General features: G+C 51.5%; 10 protein-coding genes and 1 non-coding gene across 11 annotated transcripts; 7 read left to right on the top strand and 4 right to left on the bottom strand.

The window, feature by feature from the left end:
• Positions 1 to 1,708: 1,708 nt before the first annotated feature.
• On the top strand, positions 1,709 to 3,008 carry J4E85_001467 (uncharacterized protein; the record flags this gene model as incomplete). The annotated part of the gene is made up of 3 exons (XM_051465753.1): positions 1,709 to 1,827; positions 1,879 to 2,166; positions 2,219 to 3,008. 3 exons carry the CDS (start codon positions 1,709 to 1,711, stop codon positions 3,006 to 3,008), a joined length of 1,197 nt encoding a protein of 398 aa, XP_051330310.1.
• A 143-nt stretch (positions 3,009 to 3,151) lies between these two features.
• On the bottom strand, positions 3,152 to 4,237 carry J4E85_001468 (uncharacterized protein; the record flags this gene model as incomplete). The annotated part of the gene is made up of 2 exons (XM_051465754.1): positions 3,152 to 3,949; positions 4,007 to 4,237. The coding sequence occupies 2 exons, from the start codon at positions 4,235 to 4,237 to the stop codon at positions 3,152 to 3,154; spliced, it is 1,029 nt and encodes a 342-aa protein (XP_051330311.1).
• A 685-nt stretch (positions 4,238 to 4,922) lies between these two features.
• On the top strand, positions 4,923 to 6,490 carry J4E85_001469 (uncharacterized protein; the record flags this gene model as incomplete). Its single annotated transcript, XM_051465755.1, has 5 exons — positions 4,923 to 5,053; positions 5,102 to 5,114; positions 5,180 to 5,222; positions 5,851 to 5,860; positions 5,938 to 6,490. 5 exons carry the CDS (start codon positions 4,923 to 4,925, stop codon positions 6,488 to 6,490), a joined length of 750 nt encoding a protein of 249 aa, XP_051330312.1.
• A 3,219-nt stretch (positions 6,491 to 9,709) lies between these two features.
• Positions 9,710 to 10,887, top strand: J4E85_001470 (uncharacterized protein; the record flags this gene model as incomplete). Its single annotated transcript, XM_051465756.1, has 2 exons — positions 9,710 to 9,773; positions 9,827 to 10,887. 2 exons carry the CDS (start codon positions 9,710 to 9,712, stop codon positions 10,885 to 10,887), a joined length of 1,125 nt encoding a protein of 374 aa, XP_051330313.1.
• A 484-nt stretch (positions 10,888 to 11,371) lies between these two features.
• Positions 11,372 to 12,836, bottom strand: J4E85_001471 (uncharacterized protein; the record flags this gene model as incomplete). The annotated part of the gene is made up of 2 exons (XM_051465757.1): positions 11,372 to 12,552; positions 12,608 to 12,836. 2 exons carry the CDS (start codon positions 12,834 to 12,836, stop codon positions 11,372 to 11,374), a joined length of 1,410 nt encoding a protein of 469 aa, XP_051330314.1.
• Positions 12,837 to 13,368: 532 nt separating this feature from the next.
• Positions 13,369 to 16,259, top strand: J4E85_001472 (uncharacterized protein; the record flags this gene model as incomplete). Its single annotated transcript, XM_051465758.1, has 2 exons — positions 13,369 to 16,145; positions 16,205 to 16,259. The coding sequence occupies 2 exons, from the start codon at positions 13,369 to 13,371 to the stop codon at positions 16,257 to 16,259; spliced, it is 2,832 nt and encodes a 943-aa protein (XP_051330315.1).
• Positions 16,260 to 16,586: 327 nt separating this feature from the next.
• Positions 16,587 to 17,699, bottom strand: J4E85_001473 (uncharacterized protein; the record flags this gene model as incomplete). Its single annotated transcript, XM_051465759.1, has 3 exons — positions 16,587 to 17,346; positions 17,399 to 17,467; positions 17,518 to 17,699. The coding sequence occupies 3 exons, from the start codon at positions 17,697 to 17,699 to the stop codon at positions 16,587 to 16,589; spliced, it is 1,011 nt and encodes a 336-aa protein (XP_051330316.1).
• Positions 17,700 to 18,236: 537 nt separating this feature from the next.
• On the top strand, positions 18,237 to 19,317 carry J4E85_001474 (uncharacterized protein; the record flags this gene model as incomplete). Its single annotated transcript, XM_051465760.1, has 3 exons — positions 18,237 to 18,495; positions 18,549 to 18,889; positions 19,282 to 19,317. 3 exons carry the CDS (start codon positions 18,237 to 18,239, stop codon positions 19,315 to 19,317), a joined length of 636 nt encoding a protein of 211 aa, XP_051330317.1.
• A 756-nt stretch (positions 19,318 to 20,073) lies between these two features.
• On the top strand, positions 20,074 to 20,163 carry J4E85_001475. Its single transcript has one exon. It is a non-coding gene; the product is annotated as a tRNA-Val (tRNA).
• A 1,403-nt stretch (positions 20,164 to 21,566) lies between these two features.
• Positions 21,567 to 22,280, top strand: J4E85_001476 (uncharacterized protein; the record flags this gene model as incomplete). The annotated part of the gene is made up of 1 exon (XM_051465761.1): positions 21,567 to 22,280. The coding sequence occupies one exon, from the start codon at positions 21,567 to 21,569 to the stop codon at positions 22,278 to 22,280; it is 714 nt and encodes a 237-aa protein (XP_051330318.1).
• Positions 22,281 to 22,502: 222 nt separating this feature from the next.
• On the bottom strand, positions 22,503 to 24,146 carry J4E85_001477 (uncharacterized protein; the record flags this gene model as incomplete). The annotated part of the gene is made up of 1 exon (XM_051465762.1): positions 22,503 to 24,146. One exon carries the CDS (start codon positions 24,144 to 24,146, stop codon positions 22,503 to 22,505), a length of 1,644 nt encoding a protein of 547 aa, XP_051330319.1.
• Between the last annotated feature and the right edge of the window lie 748 nt (positions 24,147 to 24,894).

The following is a 24,894-nucleotide window of genomic DNA, read 5'->3' on the forward strand; positions in this document are numbered from 1 at the left end:
GAACTCAACCTGGCGTACGCATTAGATACTAGATACATAATTTATAAGGAAAGAAGATGCCACGCCGTAAGCAGAACAAGACTCCAATCCCATCGCCGCATATGTTGTTGTGGTCGATCGGCCATGTCGGAAGATTCTCGCATGTTTTTTTATCGGCATTATAGCAAGGCTTTGAGGCGACTTGTATCCGCGTACTTGTCAATTGGCGTAAGTACTTGGACAAATCCCCTTGTTATCGTGTAAAAAGGGATGATCGAAGTGAAAGCGGTGATGAGCTGAGACGGCATCAATCTGTAGTCGTTGGGTGTGATGCAACTACAGGCAGTGTCTCTCTGTCGAGTCTCTGTCGAGAGAGGGAGGAAGAGAGGAGAGTGATCTATTGGACGGTACAGCCGCCACTGACGCCGCCAAGTTGGACGGTGCAGCCGTTGACGCCGCCTTTGGCATTGCGTTGGATGGTGCAGCCGCCTTTGGTGCCGCCTTTGGCAATGCGTTGGACGGTGCAGCCGCCTTTGACGCCACGATGAAGGGCCATGCTGACAGTTGAGTTGGCTTGGGTGGTTTGAGGTGATTGAAGGATATGTAGAGAGCTTGAAATTGTAGGTAGATAGTGTTCTGTTGGCTGGAAGAACAATAAATTTACGGACCATGAGCACCGTTTTATACAACGGAAAAGAGTATATGGGAAAGGACGAAGCTTCCTTTGTGGCTGTTGTTGTCAAAAGGTCCAGAGCATGGTCCCGACAAGGGTAAGGCCCTCGATGTTAGCTTACTATTGTTCTCGGACATGGTATGTCATACCACGTGACTTTGCTTACTATTGTTCCAAAGCCATTGCACCTGTAAAGAATGAGAACAAAGGAGATTCAAGCGGCAGAGAAAAGTCTCGACAAGGTTCTGTGCCGAATTCTAAGCAAGGGGTGATCTGAGTCGCCGACTATTGTGTCCAGTAGAGTGGGCCCGATTCACGACCTCAACAGCTAGTCGGTCGATCTAAACATCACATTGGTTGGTATGGCAATGTACATTTTCCTCAGTAGGAAAGTCCCTGCATGTTGCAAGTCATGTCAGTTGGGAAGGAGCAAGTGAGTTTCCACGTGGGAAATATTCACTGCTGAAGGTTCGCCTGTTGCCATGAATGAGCGAACACAGGCATACCGTCACAAATGTTCTCTCGGTCAAGGAGCTAATGGGTATCTAAAGTCTTCAAAGAGAAGCAGCGTGATGAGGTGGATAATAAACGTGATTTAGAGACTCAATGAGCTATGCAAAGGTACCGGTGTACGAGCACTCAAGGTCATATGTCTCCGGTGCTTCCGGACGGCAAGCGAAATCCTTACATATGCATGACTTCCGAATCGAGAAGATTGGCGGTAACATTGTCGATCGAGCGAATGGTAGAGTGATGGTTTGCTCCGAGTTGTATACGCTGCCATTCCTTAGACGTCAGCGTGCCTGCGCGCAGAGGAGTCGGCTATGAGGATCGGACAAGCTGCCTCTGAGTTCCGAACCAAATATTTGGTACTTGGTGTCCAAATTATAGAATATATGCAAGCTCAGGGCTCATGTGTAGTATCAAGATGGTATTGAGATTGTTGTGACGCAACGGTGGGTAACGCGACGATGACTAATAATTTCCCGACGGGCATGCTGCTGCAGGGTAACCGTCCAAGACATCACATTATCACGAGCAATCCGCAGTCCACCAATGACGATGTACGCGATGAGGCTACTTGCTCGCTGCAGCTACGGCCTGCCTTTACGCCGCGCATTCCAGACGGCCGCTGCTCCCTCGGTCCGTGCCCCGGAGTTTGCTTTCGCTTTCGAGTAAGGCATGCGCACCATCAGCTTCTCAACACAGCAGCTGACGGCTGTCAGTATCGATGGAGTGCTCCTAAGAAGTTCAGATCCGCTGCCCCGAGCTCAAAAGGCCCTCTCTTACCTGCAGTCACAGGGCATTCCCTTCATACTTCTTACCAATGGCGGCGGCAAACATGAATCCGACCGCGTGGCCGAGTTGAGCAGTAAACTGGATGTGTCTATCGATGCATCCATGTTCGTTCAAAGCCATACCCCCTTCGCCGACATGGACGACCTCAAGGACAAGACGGTCATGGTGGTGGGTGGTGTGGAGGATAAATGCAGGAAGGTCGCTGAGGCATACGGGTATGACGGAACGACATTACATGGGGCTACAGCATTCTAACAGATTGCATAGTTTCAAGAATGTAGTTATACCTGGCGATATCATGGTTGCTCACCCGGATGTATGGCCATTCTCGCAGCAACTACTGTCCTACTACAAGACCTTTACTCGACCGCTACCCGTCCCTATCGACGTTGACTCGCCATCTAGATCGCTCCGCATCGATGCAGTCTTTGTATACAACGATCCTCGAGACTGGGGGTTGGACGCGCAGATCATCAAGGATGTCTTGTTATCAGAGCATGGCATCGTTGGAACTTTGTCACAGAAGAACGGCAATCCAGCTCTGGAGAATCGTGGCTACCAACAAGATGGACAGCCCCCACTATACTTCTCAAACCCAGACCTGCTATGGGCGGCAAAATATCACCTGCCACGTCTCGGTCAGGGCGGCTTTCGCGAAGCTTTCGAGGGTATCTGGGCTGCGATAACTGGCGGACAGACACAAGGTGTTAAGCTGCAGAAAGTCGTAATGGGCAAACCACACCGACCTACGTACGAGTTCGCTGAGAAGCGTCTGATAGCGCATCGGCATCATTTGATGCAAAACTATGGTAGTCCGCTGGGCCATCTGAAGCGCGTGTACATGGTCGGTGACAATCCCGCCAGTGACATTGCTGGCGGTAACAACTACCAGAGTCCGCATGGTACAGATTGGGCTAGTGTGTTAGTGGAAACAGGTGTCTACAAGAAGGGTACAACACCGTCGCCTGAGCCGCGCAAGATCGTGAGCGATGTTTGGGACGCTGTAGCGTGGGCTGTCGCGCAGGAAAAGTGGGCATCTTCAGCAGATGCTCCGTGATATTGAATTATGTACATGTATTGTCATTGCAGATATGATGATGCTCTTGGAGTGTCTCATAACAAGACTTCATTCCAACCTTCTGGGATACATCATCAGAACCGTGCGCATGAGTCGTCTGTTAATAGACTTTCACACCCAACCTACTGCTGCTCCAACCACTGCACAAACATCAAACCGCCGGACCCAAGGACCTCAGCCGTAGCCACCGGTTTGCTGTCTTCGATCCTTCCCGTTTCTAGATTTCGGCTATAGACAGCAACGTTCTTGCTAAATTGGTTCGCAATCGCAATCATGGATCCGTCCTTATTCATGTTGAAGTGGCGAGGGTAGTATCCGCCTGATTTGGCGAGTTGGACAAACGACAACCTTCCGTCCGCTGTCGGCTTGAATGTTGCAAGTGAGTCACTTGGAACCTGGGTGCTGTTCTTTGGGTCGGGATTGTCTACTTTGAACACCGTGCCGTTACGATTCGCCGCAACGAGGAACTTGTTGTCGGGTGACAATATCATCTCCGAGGCATATGACACTGGCGGGAGCGTAGTGTTGCCATATGTGCTGACCTCGTCGACCTCGGTGAATTCCAGGCCGCCGCACTCAGGGTAGTCTACTTTGTAGCTGATGATCTTGTTGCTTTTCTCGTGGACGACAAAGAGGTATGTGGTCTTAGAATCGGGGCTTGTCCAGAAAACTGCATGCCGAGGACCGTATTCCGGCTTTGATTTGAGTGGCTCGTGTTCGGTGAGCTGGTGGCTTGCGGGATCGATACAATATACGTGGACTAGATTGGCACCGAGACTAGGGAAGATCATGAATTGGCCTGTGGGGTCGAGGACAGCCTGGTGGATCTGTTCAGGCTTCTCGAAGGTGAAGTTCTGTAGGGATGAGAACTTGTTGCTTCCGTCGATGGTGAAGAGTGAGATTGCTGCCTGGGGGCCATACTATTTGGATTGTTAGTACATGTTCATCAAGGATTAGAAAGAGAGGGTTGTACGTACATGGGCAAGGGCAAGCGCCGTTCCGTTGTTGTAGGATATCGAAGACACCGCTCCTCCCAAAACCGGGCTGCTCGAAATCTTGCTGAGGCTGCCATCAGCACCAACGCTCAACATTGTAAGGTTGGCACCAATTTCTACTTCGTCTAGACACACTATCCTTTCACGACCAAGGGAAGCATCGAGCCATGTGGGTAACTTCCCACACTCATAGCTCTCATGAGTAACCTTCATCGTTTGGCTAGTGTTTTCGTTTGTGCTAGGTGGTAGTTCGAGAGTCTGGATAGCGCCAGGAGTAGTGTCATTTCCATATGATGCGACGAGGAGCCGACCCGCGGCTACTTGTCCTATAGTCGCTAACGCGATGAGTAAAGTGTTCATTGCTGCTGATAATGAAGGTATGGAGTTGTGTAGTAATACAGAGGGACCAAGACTTGTGTGGTTGTAAGAAGAAGGGAGGGCGTTGTATCGTAGGGATTATATTTTGTATCAAAGATCTATGAAACTGTGAAATGCAAAGAGAGACAGAGTAAGGAATGTGAAATGGGTCCTTGTGAATAGATGCGGGGAATCACAACCTTTGTTCTCATCGCGTGTGTATATAGTGATGCGTGTCGCATGTTTCACATTAACCGCCATGGGTCCTGTCAATAGGGATTTAGGTTTTAGTAGGACCGACAGATCCTAGGCACCGAGTTCAGCTCTAAGGGGCGGGTGTTTCCGTAAACGCGTGTGTGAGGGTCTTGATTGGTGAGTGCGGGGTTGAGCGTGAGCTGTGTCTCGGTGTTACTCGGTGATAGCCCAAAACACCAGTCGCGCTAGTGCGTCATGTCGCCATCTCTGCGCGCACGCGCTTGTGCGATGACCTCTTCACGAGTCCAAATGCATGTACGCATGCTCACATGCAGCCACACTAATCATGTCTACTTCCTCTTCCAGTTATGCCAACTATCTCCCGAACGAACTGTTGCTTGAGATCTTGGCGTACTTTGCATCGTGGGGCGAGATCGAGAGGCAAACCGCGCTTGCACGCTTTTCCGCTGTCAATAGGTAATGTGTCGCATTGAGGATCCTGGTCACATGAGCTTACATCAGTAGACAGTGGTATGATGTATGTGAATGCCATGCTACGGGCCATCAAACGTGTTGTGACTAATTTGGCTGTTCGATGCATAGATAGCAGTTCAACCACTATACGAATCACCATATCTATCAGGAAGTGCGTACGATCTCTTTGTACGAACGATATGTCCTTCTGTGCTAGCCCGCATCAAGGTAAGGATATTCCGAGTAGTTGGTGATACATGCTAACCTATCACAAGCCCACAGCATTGTCAAGTCTAGTAAAGTCGCTGGACTTATCCCACATCGTACATCAAGGCGCCAAATCGACAACAGCTAGATTGCTAGGCCGAACGAGATTATCTCTTGAAGTCTTCGTAGCACCTCAAGCTAGCTTTGCAATCAACTGCTGGGCTAGCCTGAGCAAATGCACCCGGCTACGCGTTCTCGACCTGAGCCTGTTGGTAAACCCCAGACACACGATCTTTGTTCAAATCGTAAACTGACATGCTCTTCTAAAACCAGGGTATCCGAATGCATCAGTTTCCAAAGCTTAAACCAAACGATACGGCAACTTGGGGATCTACGCGAGCTTTACTTGCCTCGCTGTTCATCTAGATATGAACCCTCCGCCACACCCGGTGGTCCCAGTATTCGCTGGCCACCTAACCTGGAACACCTCGCTCTATCTGGATCGGTCTCTGGTCAATTCCTATGGGATATGCTACGACAACCGGCCAACTTCCCTCCGACTTTCTCTTCGCTGAGTATTCACCATAGTCCAGGTCTAGATCAGTACGTCAAGACTCTATTGCAACGAGTTCACCGTACGACTGCCACTGGAGGATTGGATGCTAACATAAAGACCGCAGGCAAGGTATCAGACCCCTACTTGACAGCCTATCTGCATCGCTTACGGTCGTCGAACTCCGCGATCTACCAGCCGTCAAACAAGGCCGATTGAACAGTGTACTAGACTGGCTACCAAACCTCGTCTCTCTAACCATAGCACTAGACTACATCGACAGTCGATTCGGAAACATGCCACCAGATTTCTCACCAGCCCGATGGCAAGAAGCCAAGCCACTATACAAACTGACTCTCCTCGCTTGTGGACGGACGGGTGATCCCTCACGTAGTTTCACGATGACTGATCTCTTCACCTTAATAGACGAACGGTATCTAGGCCGTTTGCGCTATCTAAACATAGGACATAGCACGGAGTGGCAAATTGAGGATGAAGTGCTGGGCGCACTCGAGTCCAGTGTATATGAGCAGGACAAGGAGAGTTGGTTGGGCCGCAGATGGCACTACGAAGACGTGGATTTCACGGATACGAGGGGTTTGGAATACGAGCAATGGATCACAGACATGGCGATTGGGAGGGAAATGAGACCTCGGTTTCGGCTTTTGAGGAATCGATAGTTGAACTGCTTGATGATACTCAGCACTTGCTCACGTTCTCATTCTAATGTATAGTTCAACGCATTACTCATTGAGCTGATAATTGAATATAAGTTAGCACTCCTAGTCACATGTGCTACTCAGAAAAGAAAACCCCGAAGACAGTGTATCGCGAAGCCTAAAGTATACCCAAACCATCTAAGACTGACAATAATGAAAAGGATGTAACACTCAGAAATACATTTTGGTTCGATCGCCTCCTTGTGTCCCCAATTGCTCTCCCTAGTCGTCACCCAAGACAATCCTTCTTCTCCTCCAGCCACTCAACGGCCTGACGCTCTCCCTCTCCACCTCTCTCCCGCCAACCCTATGATAGCTTCTCCACTTCTTCTGCTCGGTCTCCTTCTCTTTCTCCTCGAAAGGAGAGTCGCCCCAGAAGCTATCTCGTCGTGTACGGGTCCTTTCCCGTGAGGTAGACCGCTCACGAGACTCCCAACGCTCATCCACCCACCACTTCTCACTACGATGGAAAGGATCGCATGAGGGTGAGAGAAGCGAGAAAGTATGGTGATGGTGCGACGAGTGTGGACGGCTGAACTTAGCGTTGATGCCGAGGCGGAAAGCTTGGTCGTCTGGCTCGGAAGAAGCGGCGCGGTCTGAGGAGTATTCGTACGTACGTCGTGTGTCGTAGCTACGGCGTCTGTTCTCGTCTTCCGCATCGTTTTGGGGGCGCCGAGTGTCAGTCCAGACGTTGAAGCGCTCGAGTTGAGAGGGCTGATCCCGTACTGTTAGGGAGCGGGATGACCTGACTGGCTTATGGTTGGACGAGTAGGGGTAGTCATCATGGCCATCTTCGTCATCGAGATCTGAGAGTGTGATGCTCCGCCGGTGTTTGCTGGAGTCGTGATGAACGAGAGGACGTGAGTAGTAAGATTCATACTCTGGAGTGCGCTCGCGGGTGCGAGTACGCGTTAGGTGCAGGTATGACATAGTCGGCTGCCTGGTGCGGCTGATTAGTCAGGCCTTGAGATGATGACTGTGATTTGGTAGGTATGGAATGATTGTAATGACAATGCTCAGGAGAAAGTTATGCGTTTTGCAATGTCAATGGATTGCAGGCACTTATATTCGTACAGGTAAGGACTGGAGAAGTAAGCCCACTGTCCTCCAGAACCCTCTTATATTATCTGACGAAATGTTTCAACTGCCTAGACGACTTAGAAATCACCTTGTTTGGCTAGCATGGGCTCCATGAATTTCAACGTGCACCGCCTCTTTTTCTGCGGCTCGATTGTGGCTTGTGCAAACCGCTCCAGGATTTGATTGGCTGCGCCCACTGTCGGCGTGCTCCGCGTGAACGATTATTTACCGATGAGTTCCTGACCGCCAGAACATTGAGGCTTGAATGGAGTCTTCAGAGTTGCCTAAGTATATGATCCTAAGGGCCCCTGCAGTGTGTATCGTGGAAGGGTCATGGCAGCTGAATGTGCGGTCGCCACTACGAGGCTGTGACAATGTGGAGGTGTGGGGGCCGAAAACACGACGGTGAACGTTTGGGTTTGTGTAATCAAGGTGCGAAAACGTAGCGGGTAATCTCCGATGTTGAGCTGGATGCCTACAGCATAACTCCATGTTGTCCCGATGTCTATGCTGATGTCTCTGGTTATTCGCTCTCGTGGGTACCTCGCCGGTTGGAGCTTACGACGCTCAAAGGGTCATGCGCTTTGGATGAATCATTGTTTGGGTCAGGGGCTCCTTTTTCAGCCTTCTCGTTAGTAAGGTTTGGTCAAGAACAGCGAGTATTGGTATGACGATGTCGCAATTGAGAGATGGGCAGTGAAGAGCATGACCAAAATTATGATCCATGTAGGCGATGTCCTTCGTCGCAGTGGCAGTGACTCATCGGTTGCGCACTTGCACGTCGTAGTCATTCGGATATTGATGTCTCCTAATCCAGGAGGCCTGCAATAAAGACTGACCAGGCGGTTGACGCACACTGATTGAAGAGCATTGGGAATCTTCCCCATGTGACCCTTACGAACAAGTGTGCTGCCTGGGAGGTGCCATTGTTGGCCAGCCACACAGATAACGTCACCCAAAACCTTCGTCCTGTTTCTCACGGATCTTCGCTGCCTTCTCGTTCGGCTCATCGCCTCGTCGACTGCCTACGCAGCTCTTGTACCTTTCTCTCTCCAGCTATTCCTGTTGCTTCTCTTAGCGCTTCTCACGAAATAGCCTTATCTGCAGGTTCGGATTTCAGCGCAGTAGTCAAATTAATTAGACTGATTAAATGTAGACAGTATTGTGGCTTATAAACGTCAGATTAGAAGCCAGACTGTTGGCCTTACATTGGTATACAAGATAAAAGCCGAACAGGTCTACAGACTACATAAAGATAGAAACTTGCAAAGCAGGTTACTTAGCGTTAATGTAGGCTCTAGGGTGTTAGACTTTCATTAGGTTAGTGAAGGCGTAAACGTACTGACAGCACGTTCGGGACTGGGCTGTTAGTCGCTACGTCTGCGTGTGTGAAGAGACGGAGGCAGCGCTTGAGTATGCATGCGCTATACCAGCCTGGTTACAGGATCACACAGGGCACGAGATACGAAATCAATCGTGATTCATGGGTCGCAATCAACAATTAGAGGTCTGTCGTGGAGGTATACAATACGGTACCTAGGTATGTTCGAGGATATGTGTGGGTGTGAGCCATTGCGTATGCTTCTAGAGCGTAGTGTATCCGAGCGTGCTGAAAAAAGAATGGACGTCTTCGCGTTCCCTTGAATTCGATCCTTCTCGTTGGTGGTATAATTGCATCTAGACGCTTGTGCATTGGAGAGGCGGAGGGACTCAGATGCCGGTCAGCTGCAACGCGTTCTTTGTACCGCCACTGCCGCGATAGTGCATGCACAACACCTGGAAGCGTCGCCATATAAGGCAGGTATGGGTCCTAGTGCTGATGTGAATCTTGGAGGATCGCTGAACCGTCGCTGTCGTTGGTCGTAAAGTTGCAGCGTGGTGCATGAGACTTCGGAGATTGTGACAACGCCCGGCAGCGCTTGGCGTGCTCGTCGACGTTCGGCTAGCCACGATGAGGCTTGCCCTGCGGCACAGCGCGCGAACTTACTCACTTCGAGAACATGGCGGGACGCAAGGGGCCTGAGTGTCTGAGGGCGCTGGAGGCTCTCGCTGTCTCCTTACCAATGCCAGATTGACGGCATGAGGGAGCGCCGCACCGACATGTACCTTCCGCCAGAGCTCTTGACGCTATTATTTCTAGCGAACGCCGCAGCAGCTGTCCCTCGTGCGCAACCAACATCGTACCAACTTGAGGGCATACACGCTAATTGCAAACAGAGACCTCTTTCTTACCCAACGTCACCGAGATTGCTCCCACCCAACAGTCGACCGTATCGATCGCGGCGCAGATAACAGAACCGTCCGATGCCACTGCTACCGAGAGTTCTGTAGATCGGGTCGACGTGAAGGTCGAAGTGTGTACTCTCGACGCCAGCAGCTGTTGTTCTATCGATCCGGGTAGTTGTGGTGGCTTGCAATGGATTGTTCTTCCGTCTGCCACAGGTTGGGGACTGACGGGTCCAGCTACCGATCGCCTCGTGACACTTACTCCGACCGCCACGACTGTCACGACGACTCGGCCGACCATCCTCAACCTCGAGACCAACGTCCTCGTATGGGGGACCGAACAAGAAAGCGAGGGCAGTGCTGGACAGCCGGGCCTCATCATAGGACCGAGCACAGTCAGGGCTTCGAACACGATGGGAGAAGAACCCGGTGCTACAGGATCGGCGCAACAGCAGATAGAGCAGAACAGTCTCCTACTGCAGATAGTCTCTCAGATTGGGCGCGCACCATCGAATGTGCAGCCAGCTCAACCCGCATCTCCTGCGACAGAAAACCCTGGTCAAACTGTAGCGCCCATCGATAACCATAATGGAGGTGATAGTGCGCTTGCCCAGCCAGCAACCACTCCCGACTCTGGCATGGCGAGCAATACGGACATGATATCTCCACCACAAACAGCGCCAGCAGTAGCCATTGGCGAATTTGTATATGGAACACAGACGTTAACGCTTACGGCTGGTCTTAGCACCAACATCGGGAGCAACTTCTTCCCTACCTTTGTAGGATTAACGACTGACGCCGAAGGTAACACTTTGGTCTCGGTCTTTTCGGACGGAACTGCTGTCATTGCCACTGTGCGTGTTGCGCCTACTACAATGGTTGTACCAAGATCTGGCTTCGAAGCAAGTACCACTGATGCTGCAAATCCTGGTGAGCAAACTGGCGGTTTGGCTACTACCTCCAGCAAGGAGGCTGGAGCCGGGAGGAGGCGTAAACTGGAGTGGTGGATGGGTGTCGTTTTGGGCGCACTTAGCTTCGGAGCGATATTCTAGTAACAGGTGACATGAGCATTCGATTCATGCCGCCTTAACATAATGATGTTCTAATGAACAATAAGTCGCGATCATGCGCGCAATCACCTGTCAAACTGCACACTCATAGATTCCCGAGCCTCCACCTTAGACAAGCAAGAAGCTAAACAGGCCTGCAGCCTACATGAAGATCATGATGTATAAAGTAGGTAACCTTACGTTAACGTAGGCTCTAAGGTGTTTAGTTTTTTCCTTAGATAAGGTGCCTCTGCCGTGCCCTACTACTTGTTCCACCGAAGCCGGCTCCGCTCTCTGTTGTCTCTTGCTCGCGCTCCTGGCTGAATCCAGCATGTGAGAACCAAGAATCGAGGCTGGAGAAAAGGTGATAAATTCAATTGTGTGTGGAGGCGGGAAGGACGGTAGTTCATGTCAGATACTGGTTGTTTTCAATGCGTCTTTCGATAGTAATATTGTCTATGCACTTGCTGTCAGTAGATACGGATAACTAACGAATCTTGGTTGTGTTCATTGCTTGAACCCATGGTTTCCAGAAATCCTCAATACCGCGCTCGTAATTCCAACCAGTCCAGTTGTAGTTTGTCATACCCCACGTATCTGGGAAACCCTGAACACCCGATCTGATTCTGTACGAACCAGCGATAGACCACATCATCCAGCTGATGTCGTTCTCGATGGTGTACTCCTTCAAGCAGTTTTGTAGTGTGTTATTGAAGAGTGTCTCGTCTTGCGCACTACCGAACTCGCTCAGGATGACTGGTGTCTCGCGCACAGCCTTCGGGCAGTCACCCGTAATGTTGCAGGCGGCTGGTGCATCAATGCCCAGAGCATTGAAGCCGTTGCGGTAGAAGTTTGCCTTGACGATGTCGCAGGTGCCCGTGTCGATGTCCTCACTCATGCTGTAGAGATGGAGTTCCCAGACAAGCTTATCAGCCCAGGGGTGATCGTCGAGATTGAAGTACACTGGCTCCCTCCTCGCGGCGTCGCGAATCGCGGTGCACTTGTAGCATGGAGCGGTGAGAATGTTCTTGCCGCTAGTGAGTGCTGACAGATCTTGCCCGTACTGCATACCTCCCCAGAGGATAAGAAGATCAGGGTTGGCCTCGTGAATTGCGTCAGCGCCAGCGGTCATATTGCCGACGAGGGTGTCCCAGTTGTAATAGAGATCCGTGACGTTCCAAGATTCGCGCAGCTCGTTGCGAAGAGACATACTAACTACGTTTGGGTGATCCTTTGCCCAATTGGCAACATAGGAAAGACCGCGGCGCCAGTGCGTTGCGTTGAACTCAAGGTCGTCGAACCATGCGGTACCGTCGATGTGTGAGCAGCACCACTGCGCTTTGCCTGTGTGCACATCTGGGCTGATGAAAATGCCTTTGGTAGCAGCGATGCGTGCGATGTCGCTCCAGATCTCGAATCGAGTGGTCTGAGCTGTCCAACCAGGGTTCTTCTCGATGATATCGTTGGTTACTTTGGTGCCGTTCACATAGCCCAGGGCGTTGATGAGGCCAACCTCGAGTGGCACGTCAACGCCGTTTCGATCGTAGACTTGGTCAATCATCTCAATGGCGTAGCCCATGCGGATGTAGTTGAAGCCAACACCCGCGATGTCATCAAGAATCTCTTCCGCTGACGCCCACTCAAGTCCTTCAGGAACCATAGTCTCGCCTACAGAGGATCTCAGTTTCTTGCAGTGGGGCATGAGTCTGAACTTGATACATACCACTCATTGGCCAGTTAACACCAGCCCAAGTCGTCTTTTCGCCATTGCTATCAACAATATCTCGGCCTCTGGTACTGTACGGACCGTTGAAAGATGGAGACGTGCTGTTCGTTGCCTGTCGACGCGCATTGTACCGGAAAGCAGTGTGGCTCGAAACTTCGGGCAAGTATCCTGCCGAAACGACAGCGCCAGCAAATGCTGTGCCAAGTAAAACGCGCAGTCCCAGCATGGTCAGTGAATTGAGTGATGCCTTGCGGGGTGTGGCATAGACACTGGGTACATTCGGACCTTTATACTTCTCGGTACAGCCATCGTGAACAGCTAACTGGGAAGAGCCTCAATGCCCGTCGGTAGGCTTGCTCAATGTAAGCCAAAATCCGATGATCATCGTCACTTCTCGCCGGGTTGTCGGATAAAAGCTGTCCGAGTAAGGGTACATCCTCCGCATTTGCGGGGAAACATACGAGAAATTAGTACTTGGCAGACTGACGCTCTCACCACGGAGATTCCGCCGGCGCAGAGCCCAGCGGAAGTGTTACGCTTTTCGAACTAACAGGTTTAGCTCAGCTTTTGGTCTTAGGCACTCAAGACTCAGTTTAAGCGTTGCTGTGAGCCATGAAGGGTGCCGTTGTTCGGCTATACCTAGGGAATGGCTTATCTTATCGACACGTGCAGCGTGTTCCTAGCGCGTTTCTGAGTCCCTTCACGCCACACGACTTGAGCCCGCCCTCAATGAGACGTCATCTTTCGCACAAACCGTCATGGACGCATTGTTGGAAGGGCTTAACGACGCGCAGAAGAGCGCGGTGACAAGTCCCGCCAATGTTGTTCAAGTGCTCGCGCCGCCGGGGTCAGGCAAGACCAAAACACTTACAGCACGCGTCGCGTACCACATCAATCACGAGCGACTACAACCATGGAACATCATCGTATGCACGTTCACCATCAAGGCCGCACGGGAGATGAAGGAAAGAATCAAGGGTTTTGTTGGAGAGAAACTTGAGGCGAAACTGATTCTGGGTACCTTCCATTCGGTCGCGCGTCGCTTCCTGTCTCGGTACGGTCAAGAGATTGGGATTGATAAGAACTTTGGCATCGCGGATACTAGCGACAGCACAGCAATATTGAAGCGTATCGTGACGCGCCATCAGTACACAGTAGAGCCTGGCCATGCTCGCTCCAGGATCTCCAAGTTGAAAGCCAAGGGCGTCACGGCCGACGACTTTCGCAGAACAGCTAAGAATGTCAACGATAACGAGTTTGCTATGGTATATTCGTCCTACCAGGAACACTTAGCCGCCTCAAATCTCCTCGACTATGACGACCTCCTCGTCCGCTGTGTGGATCTGTTAAGAAAATCACCATCTTGTGTCTCGACGATACAGGCTGTACTCATTGACGAGTATCAGGATACCAACAACATCCAGTATGAGTTGATGAGATTGTTATCTCAGAAAACAAGACGTATTACCATCGTCGGTGATCCGGACCAGAGCATATACAGCTTCCGATCAGCCGAGATCAAGAATTTGCTGCGGATGCGCACTGATTACCCAGAATCAGTTGTGATCAATTTGGAGAACAACTATCGATCTTCGGGATGCATCCTAAGCTCCGCTATGGCTGTCATAGAGCAGGATGAGAGTCGGCCACAGAAGTCGCTGATTGCTACCCACGGTGTCGGCGAGCAACCCACTCTTCGCCATCTTATATCGGCGAATGTGGAGGCAAAATGGATCGTTGAAGAGATACACCGGACCAAAACGCTTACAGCCGGGCTGTTGAGCTTCAATGACTACGCTATACTTGTGCGATCGTCTCCACTCACACTACAGATTGAGAGAGCGCTCGGACAAGCTGGAATTCCGTATCGCATGGTCGCTGGCACGAAATTCTTCGACCGTGCGGAAATCAAAATTATCTTGGACTACCTCCGTGTGATAAGCCAGCCTGAACACAACGATGCGGTAGCGCGTGTCATCAACGTACCTTCTCGGAAGGTCGGCGATACTACTGTCAAGGCCCTTCTCGAAGAAGCAGAGATCAGGAAAGTGACCTTGTGGAAGTTAGTGCTTGACGTGGCTCAAGGCAGAAGAAAGCCGGAAAGCAAAGTGTCCGCCCAGGCGCAGAAGGGTATTGAGCAGTTCGTCAATGTTATCATCACCTCTCGCGAGAAGCTTCTTCCTGCTAAAGGCGAAGACTGCAACCTGCTAGGTCTTATATCGCACGTCACAACCAAGATTTCTTTCCAGTCCTATCTCAAGCAGGCGCACAAAGAGAACTGGCAAGATCGATGGGCCAACGTGGAGGAGCTGGTGAATCAGGCGACACAAATGGCTACAGCAGTCGCCAATGGAGAAGAGATCTCTGACGACGCCTTGCCAGCAGTAGAAGGCATCGAACAGCGGCACGACACTGCAGCTGATATCTTGTCCAAGTTTCTAGCCAATGTCACCCTCTCGAGCGCGGCAGACCAGGAGGGCAGTGAACTAGACCAGGTCACCATCTCCACCATTCACGCAGCAAAGGGTCTTGAATGGCCTGTGGTCTTCATGCCTGCTGTTTACGACGGATCCATCCCCCATTCCCGAGCGGACGATCACGACGAAGAACGGCGCTTGCTATATGTTGGCATGACTCGAGCACAAGGCTTACTGTACTTAAGTTGCCCAGTCAAACAGTCGGGCCAGGAGCAGACGACACTTTCGAGATTCATATCGGATCGGAAAATCCAAAAGCTTTTCAGCAATAGAGGGCCAGATCTTGCATTTAAGAGGAGTACCGTACCAGAGTTAGCCCGCATCCTTCGCAGAGAATGCCCATCATCTGAAGATATGAAGACAGCTCTCTGCTTGTTGGAACGTCCAGAGGATGACCAGTACCCAACGACTCGGGAGGAGATTGACGGAGATGACCCAACATGGGCCGCATACGGTGGCAAAACCAACGGTGCTGGGCTAGACCAATCTTTCAAGCGGCGTAAGTTGGAATCGTCAAGCTCTCTGTCTAAAGACTCAGTAGCATCTACGATGAACCGAACGTCTGCTTTCTCGACAGCGACAACCACGATGCAGAGTGTAAAAGCCGGGTTCACTAGCGCACGAGATCTTGGAGACCTACAAGCAATGCAAAGAGAAGCAGAGCGGATTCGCACTCTAGCCAGTGCTCCATACGTCGAGGCTGGTAGAGAAGTCTACAAGGATGCGAAGAAGGCAGAAGCAAAGCCTGCGCGCGCAAAGGTTGTCAAGCCACGTGCAACTGGTCAAGGTTCCATTACGAGTTTCTTCAAGCGATCAAACAGCACGCTGTCTGAGGAAACCGAACCACCGCCATCTTTCGACGCGCCGTCTTTACAACGCTCGCAGTCTTCGTTTGCAACCAATACTCCACTCTACGATATCTCCAACACTCAGCCCGCTGTCTCACGTCCACCACGTCCATTCCAGCCCCTTTCGATACCCAGTCACAAAGTTACAACCCGACCTATCCTCACCAAGCCAAAACGTGCGGAGCCAGAACCTGGGATGGAGAGCACGCGGTACGTTCTTTTGTCCAGCTCACCGCCTAAACCTGAGGCGGAGAATACATACCAAGCAGAGAAAGAGCTCGGAGAACCGGCAAGTCCAATGAAGCAAGCATCGTCATCTTTTAATTCGGCAGCGGGTTTCCGTCCGGCGTCGACATTTCATACAACATCAATGAGTCAGGTACAAACCCAGTCGGCACAGAGGAAGACACTGGGCGCGAGGAGAAGCATGCAGCCGTGGAGTGTAAAGCACAGTGCTATGCCGAAGCCACGGTCATCTTGATGTGCGTTTGGGGGGCCTTTCGGTTTTTGCGATGAGATGGATTTTGGTTGCATGGATCGGCGTTACAGCGCTCAGTCACGTTGTTCAGCGGCATCGTAGTCGTTGGTTGTTGTCTGTATTACTATATTTCAGTATGAAAGGCCCATCATGCTATACAAATCGATTATCCCCTACAGCACTGCGAAAGCACTGCAGTACGATACACTGCTATGCTGCACACCCTCGACCAGACTGCTCCTCTCATATCGCAGGAACTTGAATGTGCCCTTTCCTTCACCTAATTCACGTAGCTCACCTGCCTTCTCTACCGCGGCCATGAACAGGCCGATCGGATGTCTTCCGCACACGGTGTTGCCCGTCTTCTTGAGCTGGTCTAAGAATCGTTTATGTGACCTACTCTCCACAGCGTCGATACTCTCGTGATCGACAGCGGCAATGCTTTCGTGTATGGGGTAGTCGCTCGGCACAGCAGAGCTTGACTTCAGGTGGGTTGCCGCTGAACCGTCGGGCGGCTGGTAGTACGTGTACCGGAAACGGGACCCCCAGTGACAGAAGTCAGATGATATGACGAAGACATTGTGGGGATCGAAGAGATAGGGAGCGAGCATAGAACCATAGTATGCTTCGAGGGCTGCCTCAGTATTGCCGACCATGATAGGAACCAGAGGAACAGATTTCGAGTCGTTCTGGAAGCTCGTGTTCTTGAGCGACAACATCTTGTAAATGTAGGGCAGGTGCATCTCTAAGCTGTGTTCGTCCTCGTCGGTTCCCTTTGACATGATTTCCAGATCCCAGTCTTGCTGTATCTCCTCCACCAGGTCTCTGTCTATCGTGAGGTCGCCGAGCGGTGTACGGTACTTGTCGCAGCCTGTTGTCGCAGCGCCAGCGAGATAGTAGTGGTGGGAGGGGCCGAGGAGGAAAACACGTTTGCTATAAGCCGTCAGTATGGCAATAAACCTCCGCTTCATAGTCTTGCACTCACGCATTCGCCCAGTCAGCGCTCTTGTAGGCCCATGCAGCAGCAGGCCCTGAGTACGAGTATCCGGCATGCCTGCATGTCCATGAGCCTCATGTTCTCTATAGCTTCTTCAGGGAGCCTACGGGGCGATGATGGCTCGCGCATCCGGCGTCGGTATTGAGACTTGGCCCTGCTGTGAGGAAACGGAGCCGATAGGCGTGGTGGTAGCGGGAACGTCTGCGAGCCAGCCGTCGAGTTGCTGCGATAGGAGCTGTTTATTGTCCGTATACCAGGAGCCGGCGTGGGTGGCTTTGCGGGTGACCATGTTGGGTTTCGGGTATTGTGCGACGGAGCGGGATGCGCTGCTAGAGATCTTGGGAGCTGGTATCGTGACGTTGTATCGAGTAGTTGGTGTTGGGAGCGTGAGGGGCAGTGGGGTAAGCTGAGCGCGACCTTCGTACAGCCGACGTAATGCCTTTACCTGCCATCATCGCCTGCTGGGAATGTGCAAGGGACATCTCTAGACGCCAGATACAAAAGCCCACCAAGCCATGCTCCATGACGCCTGCTGCAACGATTGTACAGCAGGTCACGTGTGGATGTTCGGTGATGTTGCCCAGGTGCCCGGTCGGAGGGTATTGATGCAATTGCGATCCCGACACGCCATCACGCGACGCGCTCGCGCCGACAATTCGCGTCTCCCAGGCCAGCCACTTAGCATCATCACTCCCCGTTTCATCCCATCTCGCTCTCCTTTCGCATATCGCTCTACGAACCCGTAAACAAACATTTGCTGCCATCCACACACCACGAATAATACCCCGTCATTTATCGCAACCCGTCAACACTTCAATCCGCAGCCATGGGCCTCAAGCGCAAGCACTCCTCCGACGAATCGCCGCTCTCCATCTCCAGCTTCGGCGCCGTCTCCACACCGGATGCGCAATCGCCCATGTCTTTCACCAAGGGCTATAACAAGATGATGGATACACATGCACATGCGACCTCGAGATCCAATGGCTGGGACTTCATAAGCGCGAGTCGAGTCAAGGGCAACGATTGGGGCAACCGCACACAGAAGCGGGTTCGCGACAACAGACCCGACGAGCAAGCGATACACAGTAAGCCATAATGACTCGGTGATTCGAGCTTCTAGTTGCTAATCATATCCCAGAAAACACGCTGAACATGCTCTTCGCCGCGCAACGTGAACATCCAGAGGCCGCGCCCATCCCGTCCGACGCTCTTCCAACACACCAGCCATCAACTTTGGCCTCGTCGAAACCACAAAAGTCTACGCTGCATTCTTTCTGGAAACAGCTCCCCGCGCCGCCTGTTCAACCCATCTTCTCAATGCCTGTACAGCAGGACCAAGCTTCCTCACAAGTACCCCGATGCGAAGACTGCGATACACCATTACATGGTGAGCGAGACGAGATGGATGTAGACATGGATATGGACATGGGTGGGGCTGTGGCGCATAGTGCTTTTGCATGCAGCGACTGTGGGCGAAATGTATGTGGGACTTGTGCGGTTGTGTCATCGACGAGGCATTGCCTGCAGTGCGCGACCAGTGGAAGGAATTTGAGGCGGTGGTGGTAAGAGTGGAGTGTGAAGATAGTTGGATGGTGCATAGCACGGTCATTGTGGGCAGCATAGGTTCCTTAGCATTGTTGTATAGCGAGGCGTACAGGTGTCAGCAATGGGATCACGCGCTGGCCAGATAACGGTAGTATACCCCTTTCATATTCGTCATTAATTCTAGCCAAACATGATACAAATTCTACACGATCTATCTCTGCACATGTGCAGAAATCTCTCAGACTTGACCGAATTTCAAGTAAAGCATAATACAAGGTACACGACAGTTCATCACCGTCTCTATTGTTCTACATAAAGCTTCCCAGGCTCAAGACAATGAGTACCTCCGCAGTCTGGTTTGAGTTTTGTGGAAAGCGGCAGTAAGTGCCGCGGCATTGGTGCAGGTGGTGTGAGAACAACAAGCTCTAGCTCTAGAGAACGCGAAGTAGTGTGAGTAACACATGCTCGCAAAGTGAGAGCGTGGTATCTAGGTAGCATGTACTTGGAGATACCTTATACAAGGAAGAAACTAAATAGCTGCTTTACTGTCTACATTGTCTTAGAGGATATACAAACTTTAACTAAATAGCTACTCTGCTGTACACATTGCCTTGGGGAATACACAAACCTTAACTAAATAGCCACTCTGCTGTCTACGTTGCCCTAGAGAATGTGTACACTTTAACTAATTAGATTATCTGCTATCTACATTGCCTTTAGGAGTGTGTAAACTTTGACTAAATAGATACTTTACTGTCTACATTACTATAGAGGTTAAAGTTTATATACTCCCTAAGGTAATGTAGACAGCTACTACTACTAGGTCTATTCCAGCCCGTTCTAACCTCAATATTTGAGTATGCAGGCTACCCTTATTCCACGAAGTGGAATAATGTAGACAGTAGAGTAGCGGTTCAGTTTCTTCCTCGTATAAGGCGGATATTACGACGAATTGCAAAGAAGCGAATTTGACACTGACCCCACCAACCCCGCTGTCGCCATTCATCAGTCCCGCGCATGGGCTACCTTCGCCAGGTGACCCAGTTAGCAGCATTAGGCATTGGAAATAGTGTATATAAGAGTATTTCTTCAAAGTTCTTCCATCAATCGTCTCTCAAGCGAGCGTAGTCTAGTGGTCATGATGTCTGCTTTACATTCTAAATGTAAAGTTACGCAGAAGGTCGGGAGTTCGATCCTCCCCGCTCGTATGAGCTATTGCATCATTCTTTTTGGCTTTTTAGAGTGCTTCTACAGCTGTCCTAGACGTGTGGTTGTGGACTCCTCTTTTTGCAAGTTTGCCATCACCAACAAGTGAAACAACCCCTCTTGCCCTGGGTAAATTCTGCCCTCGCTTGAATCCAATGATTACGCGCATATACTGCATAGTTTGTACTTTGTCTATATTCTGTACGTCGTCCCTGGCGTTCTGGACAGTTGTGAGAAGTTTGCCGAAATCGGTGACTTGGACCCCTCTTTTTTGACTTTTGCGAACATGATGCCCCACCACTTTGTGGGCTTGCTCAAGTCTAGGCGTCATGCTTCTTGACGGGGCAGCTGCTCGTTTAGAAATGATACAAACGACGTCGAATTATTCGACTGCAGCGTGAGTAGCACGTCAGGTGCTCTATAAACGATGTAATGGGAAACCTTGTCATATTGCACCATTTGAAGCATCCACAGGTTGTGTAGTGTACGTTGATCCACTATCGTAACATCATGGAGCATGCGCTCATTCGATTCTAGGTAGTGGTTATCACTTCAGATTTTGACTTCATCAATATTCTGATAACCCCGGTTCGGTAAGACATTTCCTCTGCTGTGATCACAAGACCTGTTCCTAACGTTGAGAAGAACCCGGGCACGACCTTCAAGACTTCTTTTTTGCTCATCGTTGGTTCCTTTTGTTCTTTGCATACTCTACGCAGAATGCATTGTTATCAGCAAGCTGTGTTCTATATCTTAGATGCCAACTGTATTAGATCTTGTGCTCGTCAAAGCAGAATGCAGTGTGTAGCTCCAGGATGTAGTATACCGGCGTACTTGGGATGCACTCTAAGTAACAAGCTCCATCGTGCTATCATCCTGGGTTTGCCCGTAGACCAGTGCCATGTGCGGTCCGGGAACCTTGTCTCTCAGAGATATCCATAGATACATTGTGTTAAGGGACTGAGAGCATGCTTCGCTGTGCAATTCGCGATGACCATTACTACCTAGGTATAGAGGAAGCTACCACACGTGCCATCTCTTCTACGTGACACATGAGAAGCACTTCTTTACACCTACTCCAATCTTTTAGGTCTCCACGCGTAGATACTACCTACCTAGATCTGGAGTTCTATACCACGTCGTAGCCGTGTAGCATCTCTTCGCTTTACAGAGTGTTTTTCGGATTTGCAGTCGACAACCGCATCGCATGAGCCACTGACAAAAAACTGATAGTGATTTAAACGTCTAGATCTCAACATGCTGTCAAGAAACCCCTGGTATCCATGAATGGTTAGTAAAATAATGGTATTGGGTGGCACCGTCATGTCCGCATGACAGGCTTAACTCCGGTGAACCTCAGGCTCACCACAGCCCCATCTCACCAACCCACCATCCACCACCCACAATGTCGCACACGCTCTTCACCAAAGCGCCTTCGCTGCGCAATGTAGCCCAACGCTCCGTCCCGCGCCAATTTCGCGCCTCGTACCACAGACAGTCCTCCCCGAAGATGGCATCCGGCGCCGCGCCCATCCGCACTCTCCTCCGCCAGACGACGCTCCGTGCAAGCGCAATAGCAGCGCAACGGACGTCCTACCCGGCCACGCAACAGTTCTCCTACCAAACCTACACACAACAGCGCTCACGGTCGCCGTCCCCACCTCCACCATACCAAGCACGCAACACATCCATCCTAGCAGCGCCAAACCAATGGACGCGCTTCACCACACCCTACAACACCCTCTCCGCCGTCCGCACATTCACTTCAACGCCACGCGCTAAGTTCGCATCCGCCACGTCATCAGCCCCATCCTCGCTGTCTCCAGAGGCACAACAAGCGGTTGAGGAAGCGATCGAGGAGATACAAGAACTCTACGGTACGGCCAAAGACGAGTTTGAGATTGCGTCCGAGGAGAGCGAGAAGAACACAACGTATGCGCCTGACGACCGGGCTGCAGCGAGGGAAGAGCTGGATAGGTTGCTCGAGTACTACAAAGGGGTTGTTGAAGGTGAAGATAGGCCGGTCGCAGATGAAGTGAAGAGGAGGGTGGGGCAGAGGATTAGGGAGCTGGAGAATGCCGTGCTGGCTATGGAGGAGGCGGCTACCCATGGCGACTAGATTTTCGTTGCACTATTACCAACCAGAGAGGCAATTGTACATCACGGTAGAGAACATGGAAGTACGCCAAAGGGGTATTGCTCAAGGTTGTTGTTGTAACATATAGTCCCAGTCAACTCTATGAATCGCTAATTCTTTGTGGATATTTCATGATAGGCTAAAAGCTAGCTACTGTCACGCCAAAACACCTCACTGTCCTGTGTAATACCGACTAAGCGGTCGCTACTCAAACCTAGTCTGACTGGCTAGGTACTCGAATTCTGGGTGCGGATGTTTGGGACGTCTCTCTTCACCTCCATGCAGAATGGCGTCCAACTCATCTCTGAACTGAGTCGGGTTTGGTCGAAGAGTCGCTGCCTTTGACCGACTAGGCAGTTCCCAATCATTTTTGCGGTTCTTCTCATCCATCTCCTCGCGCAGGATCTTGACCTGCTTCTTCATCTCTTGCCACAGCTCTAGCTTGTCAAGGTCAGAGTCTGGCTCCGAAGCAGGGTCGTATATGTCGCCAAAGGGCAGTCTCCGTGCGAAGTTGGTATGTAGAGTGCCGGTGGTCGATTTCATCGGATCCTGGGGGCCTGCCCACCTCTTTGCATCGCGGTCGGCCTCCTCGACGCTCTTACCACCCCGAGCGGCAATGGCAAGGAGCGACGCAACGAAAGCCTCCTGCATGTAGGCAAAAGAGAACTTGGGCGTAATCTCGGCAATCTTTGCGCAGAGCTCGTCGGGGAAGTCGAGATCCTTGTTGTCTTTGAGCTTTCCCTGCCAGAACTTTGCGTATTGCATGCGCTGATCATAGTCAGGGTTTGGGAAGTAGTACTTGCGATCGAAGCGGCTAGGCCTCTTTGCAATTCCTGGATCCAACCTATCTAGGTGGTTTGTGGAACCGACCATCAAGATGCCGTCATTGGACTTCAGACCATCTACCTCATTGAGGAAGTATGATCGTACATGGTCGCTGACGATTGAATCCAAATCCTCAAAGACAAGGTAGCAGGGCGCCTGCTCGCGAGCCTTGCCAAAGATCTGCGCTAACGAGTACTCAGGTCCACCGAAAGAGGTCAGGGTGCGGACGTAGAGGGTGGGGACGGCGAGTCTGGAGTCGCCCTCCTTGCCGCGCTGGTAAAGGCTGTGCATCATGGCCTTGATGCTGATGGTCTTGCCGTTTCCGGGGGGTCCGTAGTAGATGACACCGCGCTTCCATGGCACCTTCAGGTCTTCGTATGTCTGTCTGCCATCGAAGAAGTTCTCCACATCTGCGATGAGCGCCTTCTTCATGTCCTCGTCGAGGATGACGGAGTCCCATGTACTCTTCTGTACGGAACGGTACAGCTCCGCGCTCTTCTGCCAGTAGCCACCGTCAAAGACCCAGACCTCGTTGTGCAGTTCGCTACCCCACTTTGTCGCGTCCTTGATCAACTCATCGACCTTGTGCGACGCGTTGGAGAGGACATAGTGCAGTGTCGGGCTTGGGTAATACGACCCTCCGTCGCGACCTTCGGCAATGTATAGGATAGCCTCCTGGTCTTTCCACTTGTACATGTACTTGCCAAAGATGACACGTTCGACCATGTAGCCAGGACTGGGGTCGAGCCTGTGGCTTGGGGGAGCATAGGAGCGCCACTTGACTCCAGGGCCGTAGACGGGATCCGTGACCGAGTCTTCGAGGGGCGTGACTTTTGCGAAGCCAGCGGATGCGTATGCGAGGAGGTTCAGCCGTCCCTGAGGCGCGACGGTGAGGTCGAGGTTGGGGTACTGCGATCGGATTGCCTCGATGAGGACGACATCGGTGTTGATGCGCTTGCCCGACGAGTGGTCGAAGTAGGAGAGGGCGGCCATGTCCTCCTGGGACGTCGTGTTGTCGGACATGATGGGCAGGACAGACTGTGTGTGGTGTGAATGATTTGGCGTGTTCAGGTTATAACTCCCTCACGCGCGTCGAGCCCGCGTGTCTGCCTAAACCCCGAGTACACCTGGGCAGGGAAGCAGCTTCCCCGCGCTACCTCGCAATCGCCAGCCCATTACGTAGCCAGCTTTCCGCCCCGAGACGCGCCTCACCACCAAACCAAACATCGCGCACCAGCTTCAAGGCGCGACTTGATGTTCCCGACAACGCGCTCGGTAGCTTTCACACCGTATTCGGCCCTCCTTTACTTGCCGGTGTCTGTGTTGGTAGCGAGATGCGCCAAGCAGGTGACAAGCCGGCAGAGAGGGACAAGAAACGCCACTTCTCTGCCCATGTCCTCTTTGTTGCGACGTCCTCTCGTCTTTTCCACCTCAGAAGCCATGGTTCGAGGCGTGATATTTGTCTCGCAACCACGAAAACGTTGTAGGTAAGTTGGCGTTGGCCAGACAGCTTGAGGTGTATGATCATGGTCAGCTATGGAGTCTCCAAGGCTCACTGCTACTGTAGCCAAAACTCAACAACAGATTGCTACTACTACTGCGTCTATTCCAGCCCGTCAAAAACAGATTGAAACAACGACAAACAGCATTGGACTTATTTACCCTTTCACACACGCATGACAAGTCACCTGATGGCTACTGGGAATGGATACTGAGACTCGTCACTCATCGGCGAAAAGACACCCGCAACTCCCGGCCGTTGTATGGATAG

This window comes from Alternaria conjuncta, assembly GCF_024043145.1.
Source record: "Alternaria conjuncta strain BMP 0040 chromosome Unknown scaffold_2, whole genome shotgun sequence".
NCBI lineage: Eukaryota > Fungi > Ascomycota > Dothideomycetes > Pleosporales > Pleosporaceae > Alternaria > Alternaria conjuncta.